Source organism: Trichechus manatus, unplaced genomic scaffold (assembly GCF_000243295.1).
Source record: "Trichechus manatus latirostris isolate Lorelei unplaced genomic scaffold, TriManLat1.0 scaffold00116, whole genome shotgun sequence".
NCBI lineage: Eukaryota > Metazoa > Chordata > Mammalia > Sirenia > Trichechidae > Trichechus > Trichechus manatus.
The window spans coordinates 4,568,985-4,589,742 of NW_004444052.1; the positions used below are offsets into that span (position 1 = coordinate 4,568,985).

Genomic DNA, 20,758 nt, shown 5'->3' on the forward strand with positions numbered 1-20,758 from the left:
ATATGTTCACAAGGGGCAAAGTTACGAAAACTCCTTAGCCATAACCAAACACCTTGAGGGACTGTGTCACTGGACTTGACAGCTTAGGACCATAGTCTCGGAGGACATCCAGGTCAACTGGCATAACATAATCCATAACGACAGTGTTCTACATTCTACTTTGGTGAGCAGTGCCTGGGGTCTTAAAAGTTTGTAAGCGGCCATCTAAGATACAACTATTGGTCCCTTCTCATCCTGAGCAAAGAAGAGTGAAGAAAATCAAAGATTCGAGGAAAGAATGAGTCCAAAGGACTAATGGACCACACAAAGCACAGCCTCCAGGAGCCGGAACTAGATGGTGCCCAGCTACCACCACCAACCCTCAGATTGGGATCACAATAGAAGGTCATGGACAGAGTAGGAGAAAAATGTAGAATAAAATTCATAAAAAAGACCAGACTTACTGGTCTGATAGAGACTGGTGGAATGCCCGAGACTATGGTCCTTAGATACCCTTCAAACCTGGAACTGAACCCACTCCTGGAGATCACCTTTCAGGCAAAAAATAGACAGGACTATAAGTGAACAATAACGCCCGTGAGGAATGTGCTCCTCAGAACAATCAACCATAGGAGACCAAAAGGGCAGCATTTGCCCAAAAATAAAGTTCTGAAGGCAGGAAGGGGCAGGAAGGATGAGCGAATGGAAAGGGGGAACCTAGGGACAAGTGGGTAGAGGGCTGTCACATTGAGGGAATTGCAACTAACATCAGGAAAAAAAAATGTATACAGGGTGTTGAAGGGGAAACTAATTTGCTTTGTAAACTTTCACCCAAACCACAATAAAATGTTAAAAAAAAAAAACACAACAAAAAACAGCGCAGGGCAGGTGAAGCAGACCAGCCGAGAACTACAAACCCAAGGTCAAAACTTAGAGGAGTTTTGAGCTGTAAAGACACAGGGGAGAGGCACTCACCTAGGCTGAGAGGTGGAGGAGAGAGGTGAGAGTCTCCTTAGGAGCAGGGCAGGTGAGGGCAGAATGCATGGTCATGCTTCCATCTACAGAAATCGGTCCAGAGCATGGATAGGGGGAGGGAGCTCAGTTGGAGAAGGGGACAGGAGCCTGTCAAGAAGGAGGGGGTGGTGTCACATGACTGGGGAGGTGGCAATTAGAAGGTAAGGGCGGAGAAAATGAACTGCACCTGGAAGAGCTCAGCAGCAAGGTGGCCCAGCTTGAGAAATAGGAAAATGGTCGTGGGCTATTTCTAGAAATGTTTAGCAGTGAAAAGACTGCTCAAGGAGGGGGAGGGTAGGGAAGTCTCTATATCCCCACCTCTTTACTTTGCAGTTCCAGAAAGTCTTTAGATATAGGTGTACTTTAAAAAAGAGTGTGCAAGGAGATGAAATCTGGGGATAAAGAACTCTTGACAGCTCAAGAGAGAGAAAAACGGATGGAGTAAGATACAGAGGAGGTAAGAAAAAGTTCCATCAAGAGGACAGGATGAGGCTGTCTTAGAAAGACTGCAAGGATTCAAACTCCTGAGCTCCAGAGCCACCGAGGGAACTGCAACTGGGAAGTGTTGGGGATTGTGGGACTGGATCTTTGTACAGCAGCTGGGGGAGCTGCGGTGGGTTTTGGAGCAATGTCACTAACAGGAATCACATATTAAGGGGACTGCCCATGAAGCTGTGACCACAGTGCCATGAAAATTGTGGTCTGGACTCTTTAAACCGTGAACCGAAACTATCCGGAGACCACCGCTAGATCAGTGCTCTGCTAAAAAACAAAACATCTGTCGGAGTCCGAAAGGTCAACATTTAATCCACAGAAAAGATGAGAAGATAAGGGGCAGGAAAACTATAGTAGCAGAAATGGAACAACCAGAACACAATTAAAGAGAATGTTGACACAATACGAAAAACGTAACTAATGTCATTGATCAATTTGGCAGAAACGGTCAAACGGGAACCTGACTTGCTGTGTCAACTTTCACCAAAAACACAACAAAATATTATTTAAAAAAAAAAACAAAAAACATAAAAAAACCCCTTCTGGGCTGCATTAAGATGAACGCATGGTGCGTGGCCTGGGCTGGGATGGGCTCAAATGTTGGAGTGGGACAACTATTCTGACTGGCCGCTCTCCAAGAGGTTCAGCAGGATGAGCCAAAGTAAAAATGTACAGCTGAGGGCTGTGGCGCAGAGGGTTGAGGCTACCTGACGCGGTGGGCACAGCCAAAGACAGTGACCCTGTTTTAGCAGTTAGCATCTCCCAGGTGGGAAGCAAGCAGGGCTGCCTGCGGTCATCTCTCTAATTGCGTATTTCTCCGGTACGTGTCCTTCAGCATGCCCTGGTATTCACCAGACAGAGTGAAATATTTCTGCATTTAGTCTTTGGGTAACAGCTGGTAAACTTTTGCAAACAGCAATGGCGTTCTGCAACTGGGGCTAAACTTTGCAGGAAGGAGAATGAAGAAAATCCAGAAGTTTAAGCTGTGGGAACTGTTGCTGTGTGCCCTGGAGTCCATTCCGACTCATACTGACCCTACAAGACAGAGTAGAACTGCCTCATAGGGTTTCCAAGGCTGTGATCTTTACAGGAGCAGATCCTCAGTGACTTTTCTCCCGAGGAGCTGCTGGGACTGCACGCACCTCCGACTTTACAGCTAGCAGCCCCGTGCTTAATCATTGCTCCACGAGGGCTCCTTAGGGGAACTGAGAGGTAGAAATATGTATTTTCCCGTCGATGACTTACACTCCACATTTCCCTCGTGACGCTAATAATTCTGTGTCAGATTAACGATTCTTCAGATTTAAAAAACTGACAGTAAAAGTGAAACGTTTCAACACAGTTTTCACTTAATAAATAAATCTTATTTAAATCTTACTTCAGTGAAAGCAGAACTAGCTAAGTAAGTCTGCCACATTGTTAACTCATTTCTTTTAAATGTAACTCAATATGAAAAACACCTTCACATTTAAAAACATCAGCTCCCTTCTGGGGGCACGTTTAGCAACTGAATAGACATCCAGGGAACCCCTTGCTATGTCCTGGCGGAGGGAGAGATTAACATTTCAGTCATTCTCTATTATGTTCTTTCTTTGGGGTCATCTACTTTGGGGAGTAAGAAAATCTCCACCAAATGTGCTTCATCAGGTTTTTTCCGGGTGGGTTGCTAAATTCCGACATGTGTACTCTTGTGTGAAACGAACATATAATATTCAACAGATGACTGTTCAACTTGTATAACTTCTCACATTTCCATACTTCAGTACAGGCTGGTTTGAATGCAATTTAAAAAGAGACGGTTATCACGGTGCAGATTACTTTAAAGGTTCATAAAAAGCACAGGCGAGTCAAAGGTGCAAGTCTAGTATATAAGGCTTTTATTTAAAGAGAAATTCTTTGAATAGCAAATCCAAACAAAAGAAACTGCCACTAAAACAATATGCCCCTTCAACCTAATACTGAAAACGATTATTTCCTATAGATGGGGCATTCCATAGCAAAAGTATACTGAATGCCTTATCTCATAAATGGATTATGTCTTTAATTTTTACGAAGGATTAGCAGCTGAAACTTGTACAAACAATCGAAATCGGCACTTACCCATCTGCTTAAAAACGTAACACTTCTGACTCTCAAAGAAGCGGCGGGATCTGCTCTCCCCTGCTTGCTCTCTGCAAAATTTTATACTATCGCAATCGCTGCAAGTTGCGCAAACTTTCAAGCAGAGCAAATAAAAGAAAAACCCCTACCTTTGGTTCCTTTCCCCCCCTTCAGTTTCTGTTCACTGCAGACGGCTGCATCATTAGCAGTCCAGGCTATGATCATCTAAGCCGAAAGACACAAAAACGGGCTTTCTTTGGCTGGCTGGTGTTCCCAGCCTTTTATGTGGTGTCTTGTGCTGCACTGTGCTGGCTTAATTCATTCCTGATTCTACTTAAAGGAAGCCCAGCCTGGTGAGGCTGGCGAGATACTAATTGCTGAAGATACCTCTGCCTGCAGGAACAGATTAACCACCTTATGTGTACCAATAGGTGAATAGATTTCAAAGCCACAAGCTTCCTGATTTTTAAAAAATCACCTGTTTAAAAATTAATGCTCTCGAACAAAATCTAGCCATCCTCGTGACCCTGAAGAATCTACCCGGAAAACAATACTCTTCACTGGAGCTCAGCTTCATTTGTGGCTATTTATCCTGGTCTTTACATAGCTCTGCTGAATAGTTACCATGACAACTTGGTAAGCAGGATTCAAGTGACCACTGAGGGGTTTAATGGGGTTGTTTTGTTTAGGAAGAAGAACGGTAGCTTTAATGCTTTCTTTACTAAAATTCCCTGAAAAGGTAAAGCTGCCTTTTTATAAGGTCTTCTGTATGATGTTCTCAGAAGTCAAAGAAGATGCTGGCAATGGGCATTCCAGTTACGGCAGATGGCCACAGCCAACAAGGAACACCAATGGCCATCAGAGAGAAACAGGCAGAAGTACTGAAGGCTACCAAATGCCAAGTGGGCATTTTCCAGTAAGTATGGAGAGGAAATGGAGCCATCGCAAATGACTGTAAGAATGACCAAATGTACTGAGGAATCAGAGGGGCTGGCAATTTAGATCATTCTAAAAAGTACTAGCTCCCTCGTTTTCCTTGTAACTTTGCCCTCCCCACACTTTCATCTGGAGCCTGGTGGTGTAGTGGTTAAGAGCCTGGTTGCTAACCAAAAGGTCAGCAGTTCGAGTCCACCAGCTGTTCCTTGGAAACCCTATGGGGCAGTTCTACTCTGTCCTATTGGGTAGCTCTATTTAAAAAAAAAAAGGAACTCCTGGGTAACGCAAATGGTTAACACACTCAGCTACTAACCAGAAGGCTGGACATTCAAGTTCACCCAGAGGTGCCTCGGAAGAAGGGCCTGGCGACTGACTTCTGAAAAATCAGCCATTGAAAACCTTATGGAGCACAGTTCTACTCTGACACATGTAGGGTCGTCATGAGTCAGAATCAACTTGATGGCAACTGGTACTGGTACATAAAAAAATAATCATTCATATTTTATCCTGTGTGCAACTTCATTTTCAACGCTTCACTCTTTGGCCAGGCAATAAGAAACTACTCCGTTTCTAAAACATATTATTTAAAACAAAAAAGTTCATCACATTATGAACATGTGACATTTTGACACATCATGACATTATGCTCTGCATTTATCAAAATCCACAGAGCTGTATTACACAGCGTGTTAAGTGTTTATGTTAAGAGCGAATCCTGCTGTAGACTATGAACTTTAGTTAATGTGAATGTATCAGTATTGGTTCCTTGATTATATCAAAAGGACACCCTGGTGGAAAAGTGGTTAAGCGCTCGGCTGCAAACTGAAAGGTCTGCGGTTCGAACCCACCAGCTGGTCCTTGGGAGAAAGGTGTGGCAGTTTGCTTCCATAAAGACTGTGGCCTTTGAAACCCTATGGGGCAGTTCTACTCTGTCCTATAGGGTCACTATGAGTCGGAATCGACTCTACAGCAAAGGGGAATTATATCAAATGTACTACACTAATGGAAGATGTATAAAATAACGTGGAACTGTGTATAGAGGAGGGGGAAGTGGGAACTCTATAACATCTGCTTAATCTTTCCGTTAATCTAAAAGTGTTCTAAAAAATAAAGTCTACTAATTAAAAAAATTGACAAAAAAAAGTTCATCCTATAACAATGCCAGACAATAAAGGAAATCAAAAAAGAAGAAGAAACAATGCTAGTTGTGGCAATCTGTCACAGGTATCTGATTGCAAATTAAACCCAAATGAGAAAAGGTCTGAATACAGTCTTGAAAAAATTTTCTGGTGATTAAGATTAAATATGGGGTAAAACTTATGAAGATGAAGGGAACTGTAAACATGTTCAGTGTATTCTCCACCCTAAATACATCATCCAAATATTAAAAATTGCATATAGTAAAATGTAGCTGTTTCATCCCCACATTGCCTCACTCAATCCACGCAAAAGCTCTCTGAAGGAGGCACTGTTACTAGATGCGCTGTACAGGGGAAGAGCAATCCGAAGGCCACACGAAGCAGCACAGAATCCTGGGCGTAATTTCGGTCTCTTTCACCCACTCTTGTGGGCACGGGCACTTGTGAAGCTATGCAATACCCTTTGCACCCAAACAAGCAGACAATGGACCACGCTGTGCGAGACCTAGGGCACCCCATCTTGGCAGGAGTGGAGTGGAGCCTCCTATGCCCTTGGCATGGATCCCAAATGACCCAGGTTCTGCTGGTAACCGAGCCAGTGTAGAGGGAAAGCAGAGAGCTGCTGGGGCTTCGGGCAGTCGAGGCAGTGGTACGTGTGGCCGTAGGTAAGCAGAGTCACAGAAAGAAGTAGAAACAATAAACATGAACAAGAACAATCACAGAGTCAGTAAAAAGGCAAGTCATGCTCGGCAAAACCCAATCACCCACAAGGGCCTTGGAATATTATAGCTTCATGTGCTCAGGTGTGAAAGAAAAATCTGAGATAAAGTTATGCTCAGGAGGCTGTATACTAGCATATAGGTATACTTACCGAAGTAGTGTACTTAATCAGTACAGGTATATTTATCCTTCTCAAGTGGGAAGAATGGTCTGTAGGTCTACTTCCGAAAATCAGCCAATGAAAATCCCTAGGGATCACAAGTGAGCTGCAGCCCATCATGAAGATGGGGTGCCGGGAATGGACAGCATTTCATTGATTCACCATGAGTCAGGGGGTGACCGGAAGGCAGCTAACTACAATAACAACAACTGTGGTCTCTGGTTTCTGAAAATAGCCCTTGGAATTCCCCAGCAATCCAAGGTGTCTTTGTTTTTCTAAAACAGCCAGGCAACACATAAATGTGTACGAACGAGGTGGGAGCCCAAGGATCACCCCTGGAGAACTAGGTTCTGGAAGAAGCGGGTAGGGGACATGATGGAATCAGTCTTGCATATTCAGTGACTCAGTCATTGGCTATGCATTTAGGCCCCAGTCATGCATATACACTGAAGCTCCACTCTTACAAAGGACCCGGACCTTGGACCTTCCAGATTAATGACCCACATGGGAAAGCCTGCAGTCTCTGGGGACATGAAGCTCCTTAGACCTCACCTGTGCATCTCTTCCTGAATATCTTTCAATGGTTATATTTTAAAAAGTTACATTAAGCATACCTCTTTCCGTGAGTTCTGTAAGTCATTCTAGCCAATTACTGAACCCACTGGAGGCAGTGAGAGCCAGAAGGGCCTGGCATCGGCCTATGTGGTGGTTGACTAGAAGGACGGACTCTTAACTTGTGAAGACTACAGCCTTGGATGGCTGGGGGACAGAAGAGGGCGGTGCAGGCAGTCATTTGTAAAGATTTAGGATGATGAGGGTCAGAAAAGAGAAAAGGCCAAGTGGGTGGCTGGTGTCAGAGACGGAGGAACGGGAAAGTGGATATGAAAATTATCAGCCTTGCGTTGATTATTATTAACTAAGGGCTTAAAAATATCTGATACACTCATATGAATGAATATCTGACATTTTCAACTTTATTCTCAAACATATAGATGAGAAACAGTGAATGAAAGATGCAGACAAGCAAAACATTCAGTACAAGTAAAACCTTTCCAATAAATTTAAAAAAAAAACAGATGCCGTAGAATCAACTCTGACTCTTGGAGACCCCACTTGTCAGAAAAGAACTGTGCTCCATAGGGTTTTTCAAGGCTGTGATCGCTTGAAAGTACATTGCTAATAACTAAGCCTTTGCCTCTGGGTAGACTTGAACCTCCAACCTTTCAGTTAGCAGCCTAGCACACTAACCATTTGTACCACCCAGGGACTCTAATAAATAGTGAGGGCTTTAAAAAAAAGTTAAAATGAGTAAAAGCCAAGGCTTAATCTTTCAGTGTAAGTTTTAAACCCTCTTATTTGGCAGATTCAAGCATCCAGACCACCAGGGGGCCCAATCATTGCAGGTAACAGGCCCTGAGGGGAGATGCCTTATTCGGAGATCGGAATATTTGCATATGAACTACCAGCCCCAAAACAAAGCAGCTTTTGTGAATGGGCCCTAGTACAGTGGTCCAGCTGTTCCAAAAGGACCTTGGTCGGGGGTAGGGGTATGGATGGGGAGGGGGAGCAAGTCTGAGAAGGTGTGAGCTGTGAGAGAAGTGTTGTGGCCAGGGAGAAGTAACTTGTTAACTGTTAACATGAAAAGACTGGTACACAGGAAGGATGTCACCCTAATACTGATCTACTGGAATATCGCTAGGGTCACTTCCAACTACACAAACCAAAGACAACCAGAAGAGAAAAACAGGCCCCAAATTAAACCAAATAACTTAGAACTTGTGGCAGTCAGGATTAAAAATAAATTCCCCTTCAAGCACTGTCTTTATCTATGGCACACACAGGTGAGCATTCATATGCCATGAGCATCTTTAGGACATGCCTTTCTGAATAATTCAATTCAGTATTTATGGACCACATATTCAAGCCTGGACGCTGAGCCATGATGTCATGGATTGAACTGAATCCCCCCAAAATATGTGTTGTGAACCCTAACTCCTATGCATGTGGATGAAGCCCTGGTGGCGCAGTGATCATGAGCTCGGCTGCTAACCCAAAGGTCAGCAGTTTCAATCCACCAGCTAGCTGTTCCTTGGAAACCCTATGGGGCAGTTCTACTCTGTCTATAGGGTCGCTATGAATCAGAACGGACTAGAAGGCAAGGGGTTTAAACTTGTGGATGTAATCTCATCTGGGAGTAGGATCTTCCTTATGTTAATGAGGCCATATCAGTGTAGGCTGTGTTTTAAGCCAAACACATTTGAGATATAAAAGGGGCAGAGTATGCACAGAAGCAAGGGCAAATCAGGAAGATACATGTGAAATGAAGATCTCTAGGAACTGAGAACCAAAAGCCGGAAGAGACAAAGATCTTCCCCCAGACCTGAAAGAGAGAGCCTTCCTTTAGAGCTAGTGCCCTGAATTCAGACTTCTAGCCTCCTGAGCTATGAGAAAATAAATTTGTTTGTTAAAGCCACCCACTTGTGGTATATGTTACAGCAGCACTAGCAAACTAAGAAACGTGGAGTGGGCCACAAACATGGGTGAGACATGGCCCTGCAAAGTTGTACTCAGTCAAGGAAGGTCGATACCGCTAGTTTTTGGTAAGTTGGCTCTAACCCATGGCAACCTCATGCACAACGTGACAAAATGCTGCCCAGACCCGAGCCATCCTCATGATTGTTGGCATGTCTGGACCCACTGCTGGGGCCACCGTGCCACCCCACATCACTGAGGCTCTCCCTTCTCGTCACTGGCCCTCCACCTCACCAAACACGATGTCCCCCTCTAGTGATCAGTCCCTCTTGATGACGCGTACAAAGTAATAATATTCTGCTATGACTCATAGGGTTTTCACTGGCTAATTTGTGGAAGCAGATCACCAGGCCTTTCTTCCTAGTCCATCTAAGTCTGGAAATTCCACTGAAGCCTGTCTACCACGGCTGACCCCGCTGGTATTTGAAATACTGGTGGCATAGCTTCCACCATCACAGCAACACACAAGCCACCACAGTAGACAAATTGGAAGATGGTAGTGGTCTCTATACTTTTGTAAAAATATGGCATGGGGGTGTCGAGGTCTTCCTCTGACTTCACAAGGAGGAAGAGAGAGAACCTAGTGGCACAAAAGTTAGGCACTCAGCTGCTAACAGAAAGGTTGGCGGTTCAAACCCACTCAGTGACTCCGCAGTAGGAAGACCTGGTGATCTGCTCCCATAAAGATTCCAGTCTAGAAAACCCCATGGGGCAGTTCTACTCTGTCACATGGGGTCATTATGAGTCAAAAATGGACTCAATGGCACCTAACAACAACAATGTAGTCATGCCATGGAAGCGTGGGACCTAAACCTAATCACTTCTGAGTGGCATGCTATAAAAAGAGCAGAATAGACACAGACACACACACACAGGGGAAGACAGAGGGCCATGTGAGGACGCACCTACAGAGAACACAAAGGATTGCAAGAAGACACCACAAACTAGGAGAGAGGCTCACAGAAGGACTCTACATAGCTGAGACCCTGATTGAGACTTCTAGCCTCCACGACTGTGAGAAAATGGTGTTCTGTTCTTTAGAGTTATCCACTTGTGGTCTTTTTTGTCACAGCTGCACTAGGTAACTAAGACACTATGTCTTCCACTCCGTCCTGTTTGATATTTCATTTTCCAGTAGATGTGACCTCAGTCCAACTCACAGACCTTGCAGTTTCTCTGCTCTGGGGCCTGGTCTCCAGCCTCCCCTCAGCCTAGACCATCTCTCTCTTCACCCCTCCCGCTTCTCTTAGGTAAACCTTGCTCTGCTTCTAAGAGTCAGCTCAAGTAGCCGCCCCTGCTAAAAGCCTTTCTTACACCAGCTCCCAGTCCTGGGACGACTGAGGTGACTCAATTAGTGTTTTGGAGAAGACTTGACAAAATCTTTGAGGATATTATTATCTCAAAGTTAAAAATTTAAAGATGCTGCTGCTGCAATCAAGGATTGTCCTTTCCTAGAACCACAGTCCTCTTGACACCAAACCCATGTGGGCAGAGTGCCGTTACAAAGCCAGAACAGAGGAGAACCAGCCGGGCAAGTTCCAAGAGACCAGCTTTGGCCGCTTCTGCAGGAAATGGGCCCTGGCCTCCCATGTGGTGCTTGGAACTGAGACATGTAGTCCTCACACCTGAGAAGACTCTCCTGATGTTATCAGTCTGTTCCATTCTTTAATTCTGTCCTGAACCTCCTCAGGGTTTTTCTGAGGAATGTTAATGAGCGACTTCTCTGACTAGAACTTATTTGCTAAAATACCACGGGAGAAAGATCACATGCGGTGAACTCCCTGACCGTGGGAATTGAATCTGAAGAAGCGACACGGGTTTTCTTTGATACTGAAATCTTTCATTGGTTTGGGGACTTCTGGGAAGCTACTATTATTGCCTCAGTAAATTATATTTCTTGGTAGAAAGAAGCTAAAAGCCCACATCATCAACTGAAAATCTTCCAAACGTGGAAGTGTTACCTTTTGTTGGTTCCGAAAATTCTAAGCTTTGTTTAGTGGAAGGTTACATTCTTAAGCGCTATCTAAGGCAAAGGACTTGCTACACCTCGCCCCTACCGGCTTCCTGACTCAGCCCCAGAAAGAACTCTCGATAAGGCTAGCGAATTGCTTCTCATAAAACACTCAAGATTAGCTAAAAGGTTCTTTATAAAAAAGTCCACATATTGTTACGGTTGAGTTGACATTTCTTCCAGCATTTCAGTTAGTCTCCTTCTTTGCACCTGCTATTGAAAACCTATTGGAGTCCTGATGGCGCAGTGGTTAAAGAGCTCGATTGCTAACCAAAAGGTCAGCAGTTCGAATCCACCAGCCGCTCCTTGGAAACTCTATGGGGGAATTCTACTCTGTCCTATAGGGTCGCTATGAGTCAGAATTGACTCGATGGCAATGGGTTTGGTTTTGGGCTTATTGAAAACCAAGCCAAACCAAACCCCAAAATGCCAAATAAGAAAAACCCACGAATGAATTGAAAAGGATTCTAGATTCCTCGGGTCCAAGTGTCTATTCTAGGGTTCACACATATGTCAAGGATGGGAAGCCAGTCCTACAAGCCTGGAGCCCACAAGGGTCTGTGTTCACACTTGTTGGGCCGAAGGAGGAGTCTTGCTTATGTTCCTAGAAGCACAAAACAGCTACTTTGCTTTTTTCTAATGCCACAGTTCTCTAGGCCACAGACTCTCCCATCATGGGTCTCATTTCTTTTTGGTCACAGAACCTGTCAAAAGAATCTAGAATCTTCAAAAACTACGATCTACATGTCTGAATGATACATAAAATACCTAGACACACACATATTTGAATACAACTCCCCAAGCTCCCCGATCAACAAGTGACTCAAGAAGATACGAGGCGAGAGGAGACTGCCTCATCCCCCGATGACAGAAACTTACATTCCCCATCTCTGCAGACAGGGAAGACAAAGATTTTCCCGGTGAAATTTCTAAAAGTGTCTATCTTTGGACTAAATAAATTGATACCAAGGAATACCAAATGAGGGTAACTTATATACATTTCATAGAACATAAATCAGTAACAGTCTACTGTTTTAATTGAACCTAAATGAGTCATAACTTAGTATTTCCATGTTCTAATTAACACCTTAGCAAGCCCTGGTTGCACAATGATTAAGCACTAGGCCGCTAATGAGAAGGTCAGCGGTTTGAACCCATCAGCCACTCCATGGGAGAAAAGACCTGGCGATCTGCTCCCATAAAGATTATAGCCTAGGAAATGCTACGGGGCAGTTCTATTCTATTATATAGGGTTGCTATGAATCAGAATTGATCGACGGCACACAACAATTTCATCTTGACACTTACAATGACACCATCTTAGACCTCAGACAAGTCAGCTCTTGTGCTCATGTCTTTACTTTCTGGAGGCCTTTAAAATGGCACCAGTATCATATGACCTAGCAATTCCACTCCTAGGTATACAGTTATATGTCGCATAACATCTGCTCAGGCAACAACTTACCACATATACATCTGTGGTTCAACTTTTTAAATGTTCTCATTCGTAATTGTCTTAGTTATCTAGTGCTGTGATAAGAGAAATACCACGTGTGGATGGCTTTAACAAAGATAAATTTATTCTCTTACAGTCTAGGAGACTAGAAGTCTAAATTTAGGGTACCAGCTCCAGGGGTAAGCTTTCTCTCTCTGTAGGTTCAGGGAGAAGGTCCTTGTCATCAATCTTCCCCTGGTCTAGAAGCTTCTCAGTGCAGGGACCCTGGGTCCAAAGGATGCGCTCTTCTTCTCCTGCCACTACTTTCTTGGTGGTATGAGGTCCCCTTGTCTCTCTGCTGGCTTCTTTTATGTCTCAAAAGAGACAGACTTAAGACACAACCTAATCTTGTAGATTGAGTCCTGCCTCATTAACAGAACTACCACTATTCTCACCTCATTAACATCACAGACGTAGGATTTACAATACATAGGAAAATCATATCAGATGACAAAATGATGGACAATCACAGAATACTAAGAATCATGGACTAGCCAACTTGCCACAGATTTTTGGAGGACACAATTCAATTCATAACAGTAACACACATTTGGTTAACCAGAAATACAACCACAGATTTTGTGTCCGGAAAGAATTTTCCTCTGTTCTGTTTAGATCCACAGACTAAAGTAATTAGTTTAAAATCTTGGTGTGACCCAGCAGTTTGAAGTATTTGCACCAGATAGTGTTGAAAGGCAAATGTAAATGAAACCTTTGCAGCGGCTGGCTTACCCCGGGCACTGCCCAAACCCCTGGGTTTTTTGAGATGTTTGCTGAGATGTCTCATGCAAATCCTTACAAGTCAAACTGAGCACAGATCTGAGTTCCACCACTGAAAAGGAAGAAGGGGTTGGGGAGGAGGGAGCTGGGAAGGATGTGGGTTGCCTGCTAAATGGTAAAAGAGACGCAAGTGACTGACTAAATTAAACTTTTCAATCCAATTTCCCATCCCTCTCACCCCAACCACAGTGTCCTTTTTTTTCATCTTCTTCTCTTAAACTTACTAAATCTTGCGATATTTACAAGTTACTTAGGTTTTCCTTACCAATGCAAATATACATCTGTGGTCCTATAAGATTATAAGACAGTTCAGAAATCCTGAGCAGAGAACAGGATGTAGCTTTGCTAAGTATATAATATGGTGTTTGCACAATGTCCAAATCACATAACATCCTATTTCACAGAGTGTATCATGGATGGTAAACAAAGCATGACTGTACATCCAAAAGAACTAGAAGCAGGGACTCAGATACTTGTACACCCATGTTCATAGCATTATTCACAACAGTCAAAAGGTGGAAACAACCCAAGTACCCATCAACGGATGAATGGATAAAGAAAATGTGGTATATACATATACAATGGAATATTACTCAGCCATAAAAGGAATGAGTTTCTGATACATGCTGTAACATGAATGAACCTTGAAAACATTACGGTAAGTGAAATAAGCAAGACACAAAAGGACAAATATTTCATGATCCCACTTATGTAAAATATCTACAATAGGCAAATTCATACAGACAAAGTAGATTACAGGTTTCCAGCGGTAGGGAGTGGTGGGGATTATTAATTAGCTCAGAATTTCTGTTTGGGTGATGAGAAGTTCTGGAAATAGATTACACTGTGAATGTAACCAATATTACTGAATTATACACTTAAAAATGGTTAATGTGGCAAACTTTGTTATACATATTTTATCACAATTAAAAGAAAAAAAAAACTGGCGCCAAGACAATTTTCCAAAGTCTTCTAAACCCATCCCTTCGTATGTTATTATTAATTACTGCCTGCCACAGGCCAGGAAAGGGGAATCAATACAAATGAAAATATCAAATTGAGCTGGCTCATTTTAAAAAATGCACATCCAAACCAATTACGTACAATCAAATCTCAGTGCGGAAAATTAAACATCAAAAAGAGGTAATTTCTTCAATATCCTGGCTGTTGTTCAAAGGCTATTACAATTGAGAAGAAAACTAACTCCATGCTATTCCAGAAAGAAAAAAACAAAAACAAAAACAAAAAAAACACTGGGGACTGAGTTTTTAAAATTAAAATTTTGATCCTTAGACTAATTCCGGTTTCAGTGAACCTAAGATGCTAATGATTGTAAACCACGGGATGTTACACACCACTGAAAACGGAAAAGAACTTCCAATTAAACCACGGCCTGCCATGAGCTGCAGGATGCATCCCAGTACCCAAGATGTTAAACTGAGGAAAAACGTATATCTTTGAAGGATGAAATATGGTACTATTATCACGTGTTATTAACCCCTTTGTAAAAAGAGGAGAGAAATACTCAGAGGTCAAACAGTTCCTATGAGCGTACAACAAAAACACAAAGCCCATTATTATACCGGCTTGTGAATGCAGCAAGTGGGACATAAACCAATTTATGTGACAGACTGCTAAAGTGAGAGATGTTCTAACTATTAATCTCCTACATAATGTCAAAAAAGCTATGCACTGCTTATCCGGTCATTTTTATGTAAAAATGGAAAGATGGGTTGCTTTTTACATTACCAAAACAGATGCACACTAAATTAAGTTGTAATGGATCTTTCTGTCTTCCATATACTATCAATCTGGGCCACTTTATGTCATACATATGTCAAAGTCTAACCATCACACCTCACAGTAGGGTAACAAACTGAACAGGTTAAGCCCAAACCAGACTGGCTGCCATCGAGTGAATTCCAACTCATAGCGACCCTATAGGACAAAGTAGAACTACCCCATAGGGTTTCCAAGGAGTGGCTGGTGGATTCGAACTGCTGACCTTTTGGTGAGCAACCTAAGCTCTTAAACACAGTGCCACAGGGCTTCAAACAGGTTACTCGTAATTAAAGAGGCATCCAATTTTACTTTCTAGAAGACAAAGCATTCACGTTGTAAGTAAACGTTCAATCTTGTAAGTAAATGTTGTTAAACTATAGATGACGAGTCACTGTGATATTAAGTCAAAGGCAAATGGTAAAATAATATCTATTATCAGTAAAATCACCAGAAAATAACACAAGTCTCATAGGAAACACATTCAGGTCATATTTCTTACTCTTCGAACATTAGGGGACCCTTGAAATCAAAATAATTCCAACTTACTAACATTTTAGAGCCCTGGTGGTGGTGTGGTTAAGAGCTCAACTGCTAACCAAAAGGTCAGCATTTCAAATCCACCAGCCGCTCCACGGAAACCCTATGGGGCAGTTCTCTGTCCTATAGAGTCGTGATGACTCGGAACCAGCTCAATGGCACCTAAGGCACCTAACAACACCACTAACATTTTAAGGCTATTTGCCCATTTAGCCTTGGATTCAGCAAATTGCATATATCCAATACTAGATTTTGTGTGTTTAAATCATTTCTCCTTTTTAAACTTACACGTTTCCAATCAGGACACAGCATTAGAAAGCTAAAATCACAGAGCCCAGATGGACATCAAAACTTAACGACAATAGCCTTACGTGAGTTTTCTAATTAATTATAACCACCTAGTTAAAATATTATAGTTCAGTGTTACTACTTAGAATACATTCCTCATCATATTTAACAACAAAGCAAAGCAAAATAAAATATACAAAAAATCAACCACAAAAAACAAACAAACAAAAAGAACACATCAACTATTTTCTCTAGGTTTCTCACTGGAGTTTACCCAAGGATTTCGTACTGAATGCTCTAAAAAATTTGAAGGCTTCACAACGTTTCTTTCTACAATAGATTTCTCTAAAGCTTAATGACATCACTCAAAAGCAGACTAACAGGCCCAAGTGACAAAGGGAATTTCTTCATTTAATGTCAGGTTACAATAATGCCAGATTCTTTTCCAACCATCTACAGTGAAAGGACTTAGGAGAAACCAAATCTGTGAGTAACCACCCAGGAGGCTATGCCCTTACAGACACACCCTCAGTTCAGGACTGTTAGAAATCTTACCTTCTGCATGTTTGGCTTGATACAGCGGACAAAGAAGGGATTAGAGGAGCTTAGCGTTGCCATTAAGGAATGCAGCGAGTCCTAATAGAAAGGAAAAAGTAGATGTTGATTTAGTCTCTTACTATGCCATTCTTGAAATTTCTCAGCACCTGAGGCACTTATCAAAGGCGACAATCATGAAAAATAAAACAAAATAAATCACAGGAATAATATGAATTTTTTTTATTTTTAATTATGTTATTCTGATATAAAATGAAGCAGAAGACATTACAATTAATTGTAATTAAAATTATTTCATAATATACAGATATCATTGATCACTTCTTTGTATTTGTACCACTTCAAGAAACCATTCTGTCTATAAACAAAAAAAACAATCCCAGGGTGTTTAATGTTTACTACAGAGACACTGTGAAGTGTCCGCTCTCTCACTGTACTTACTACTCCTAATTCAGTATTTCCATCAAAAGGACAGCCTATACTACTACTTCAGAGTCCCTGGGTGGTCAAATAGTTAAGGTGCTCAGCTGTGGCGGTTGGCGGAAAGGTTGGCAGTTCAAATGCACCCAGAAGCAACTAGGAAGAAAGGCCTGGTGATCTACGTCTGAAAAAATCAGCCACTGAAAACCCTATGGAGCTCAATTCTACTCTGACACATGGGGTCGCTATGAGTCAGAATCAACTCTACTGCAACTGGCTTTTTTTGTTTGTTTGCTTTTAAATACTGGTAATCCCCTGGTCTCTTAGTCACTATCTCTCACTTTCATCTTCAAATCACTATGCCTGTAGAATCTAGATCAATCATCTGTAATACCAGTTTCGTTCCTCTTCTTTTTTTTTCATTGTTTTTAATTATGGAGAATTTTTACCATCTAGCAAAATAGGCAGAACTGTGTAACACACCTTCAACATCAGCTTCAGCTCACGGCTAATCTCATTTCATCCAACCCTGTTCTCCATACACACCATCCCCACCTCTTGTAGAAAAGCAAATCCCAGATATCATATTATTTCATCCGTCAGTATATGTGTGTATCGTTAAAGGATAAACAGTTTAAACTATATGTGTGTAACCACAATATCATTATCATGCCTAAAACAATTTAACAGTAATTCCTTAGTATCAATATTAGGATTTCCAACTGTCTAAAATGTCATACTTTATGTTCTTCGAATCAGAATGCAATAAGGCATTGTGACTGGTTGATAGCATTGCGATTGGTTGATACATCTTCTAAGTCTCTTTTAATCCACTGGTTTTCCCTCTTCTTACAATTTTGTTGTTGAAGAAACTATAATTGTCTATAACACTAAGTTGATTAGTCACCTCGTTGCTCAGAAAACTTGAGGCCTTCTCACAGATGACAAAACATCCTAGCACTCATGACCCTTCCTATTGTGGTACCAACTCAATTTCTTACAGCTGGTCCTAACTATTCACAGATCACCAGAGACAAGAAGATGCATATCCCTGTCTTAGGACCCCTTCTTCTACCCTTGTCTCCACCTGGAAGCCCTAACCACCCTTTTCCATTTCCTTGATTCCTAGGTCCAATATAATCCCACATGTCCAGAAAGCCTTCCAAGACATCTATCTCCAGACAACAATGACTTTCTAGAAAAAGCAAATGTAATGCCTCCAGTGGGAGATTAAGAGCCTAGGTTTCAGAGTCACACAAACCTAGGTTTCAAATCCTAGCCTCACTGTTCAGGAGGATTGAGTGGGTCTCTACTTCTCTGAACCTCAGTCTCCTCATCTGTAAAATGGGAACAATAATATGTATTCAAAAGGTTGTGGGAGGAGTGAACAAGATGATGTGTAGAAAGTGATCAGCCCAATGTCTGGCACATAATAAGTATTTACAAACAGTAGCTATTATTATCTTCTATGTGGGCTGAACCTGCCTGTCATACAGCATTACCTGGTGCTGTCCACCATGTTGGTGTGCAGACGGCTCATCTCCAACTACACTGCACGACAGATCTCACATAGAGAGAGAGTAGCTTAATGGAAGAAACTTCACAGGGGGCAGATTTAATACATGTCTGCTGACTGACAAGCCTCCATTTCCCTTTCATATCAGGATTTGTTAATTGGGGGTAAAATAGAACAGTTAAGTTAGGGAAATGGTCTTCATGTGCTCTACCTCTAACTACATAAAATGCTTTCACATGTAAAATGCAGATAAAAATGTTCCTTATTTTCCCTAAATTCTGGATATCTGGACAGGGCAACCAGCATCAATCTTATTTAAGCAGGCATTTAGTCATTATTCCTAGTTATGATATTGTAACCATAGCTGGGAAAAATGCAAAAATCCAGACAGAGGAAGAAACAGACCCTATTTTCACATGAGCCTCTAAATATAAATCAGAGTGACTCTAAATGGCCAAACTAGTCTTTCTTAAGAAGAATTGCTATTTCACAAACTTAGAATAATAAGTAGCTATTTCTTATTAAAAAATAAAAAGATCTACGTATTTTCATCTAAGGCAGAAAAAAGACATATATTTCATTTCTATCATACTATCTGGTTTAAAGGCATGATATAAAAGCAAACAAAACAAAATACTCTCATAGACCTCATGAAGACCCAACTCCTATTTTCCGTCTTAAAGTCACAATAAAGATGGCTCCATCAAAGCCAGCAGTGCAGACTAACCTTGAATTGTGAGCTGACTGTGGGCCGCCGATGTTTGCTTCCACATTTCAGGGTGTCCTGGTTGTTGCGGCTTGAAACATGTTCAAATAGGTCATAGATGAAGTCGAATCTGCGAGAGGAAGAAGAGGCAGGCCCATGAGGTGTGCACACCCCATTATTAAATATTGGATGACTGTAATTACAATGCATTTTCCCACTAATAATTGGAAGTAATATACTCAGCAAGAGCCAAGACAGGTTTCAAAGCTTTCAAACCAACCACTGCCAAAGAGCTTTAGGCACTGGAAATATGTCCAAGCCTCTGGAACGCTGGAGTCTGGCTGAAGAGCAGGGGTTTGGGGTGAAAGTAACTCGGGGTGACATCCCACTTAGAAGTGCTGTTTTCTAGAGAACTACCTAATCTTCTGTGGCCTTGGTCTCCTCGCCTGTAGAAAAAAACTAAACTCATTACTATCAAGTCAATTCTGACTCAGTGATCCTGCAGGACAGAGTAGAACTGTCCCATAGGGTTTCCAAGGCTGTAATCTTTACGGAAGCAGACTGCCACATCTTTCTCCCTTGGAACAGCCGGCGGGTTCGAACTGCCGACTTTTTGGTTAGCAGCTGAGCGCTTTAACCACTGTGGTACCAGGGCTCCTTTCGCCTTTAGAAGGGAGCTATCACTTGTTTTGCCCGTCTCACAGAACTGGTGTGGAGGTCCAACCAGATAACACATGGGGCAGCGCCAACCAGGACCGTTTACGCTGGCATGAGACAAACCAGGGTTCAAATCCTGGCTCTACCACTTCCTAGCTGCATTACTTGGGCAAGATGCTTGACCTCTCTCTAGGCCTCAGTTTTCCTCATCTGGGAAATGGGAATAATTTTAGAATGTATCCAATAAGGCTGCAGTGAGGATGAATGAGAAAATGCATGCAACTGTTGAAAATGGTGCCCGGCGCACAGTGAATGCTGTTGTGACAGCAGTTGTTGTTATCAAGCTCTGTAAAAATCCATTGCCACTACTAATAAAGCAAAAAGCTTCCCACAGCTTCTTTTTCACTTCCTCACGTGGAAGATATTATGGGCTATAGAGCTAGAGGGTCGAGGGTGGGGCTTTGGTGGCCACACTGTCACCAGGAAGACGGGGAAGGCATGGCCCCCGAGGCTGCAATGTCACTTCTCACCCTGCCCAGCCCTTTTCATCTTTGTTCTAGGGTGCAATTTAACAACGTTCACTCTTTGAAGCTCTCTAACTGTGCTTTGAGCTCTTGGGAGAAAAGTTTTGGTTCCATTAAAATGTCACAGATGTCAAAGGGGAGGGAGAGTGGCCCAAGCAAACAGTCTGCAGATAGAAAGTTCTGTACCCCCATCACAGAAACGCTTAACGACAGAGGTAACCAGCAAAATCCCGTCTTGCTGATCTCCAGCCCTGTGCTCTTTTCACTTCAAGAAAGTGCTTCTATTTAAGATCGATGCACTGCTTTTATTTAGACGTGTCAGTTCAGATAATAACCGCAAGGCTGAATTGAGAGACAACAAGCTATGGGGATCCTGAAACATCATTTTCTCACAGGCCTGAAAACTCATTTG

General features: G+C 42.3%; 1 protein-coding gene across 1 annotated transcript in view; it reads right to left on the reverse strand.

Annotated features, from left to right (window-relative positions):
- MYO10 (myosin X) overlaps positions 1-20,758 on the reverse strand; it is a 300,329-nt gene that overhangs the window by 86,298 nt on the left and 193,273 nt on the right. The window contains exons 19-20 of the mRNA XM_012557740.2: positions 19,187-19,295; positions 16,524-16,604 (exon numbers count right to left, since the gene is read on the reverse strand). Coding sequence (XP_012413194.1) covers positions 16,524-16,604; positions 19,187-19,295 — 190 coding nt within the window. The remainder of the gene's footprint in view (positions 1-16,523; positions 16,605-19,186; positions 19,296-20,758) is intronic.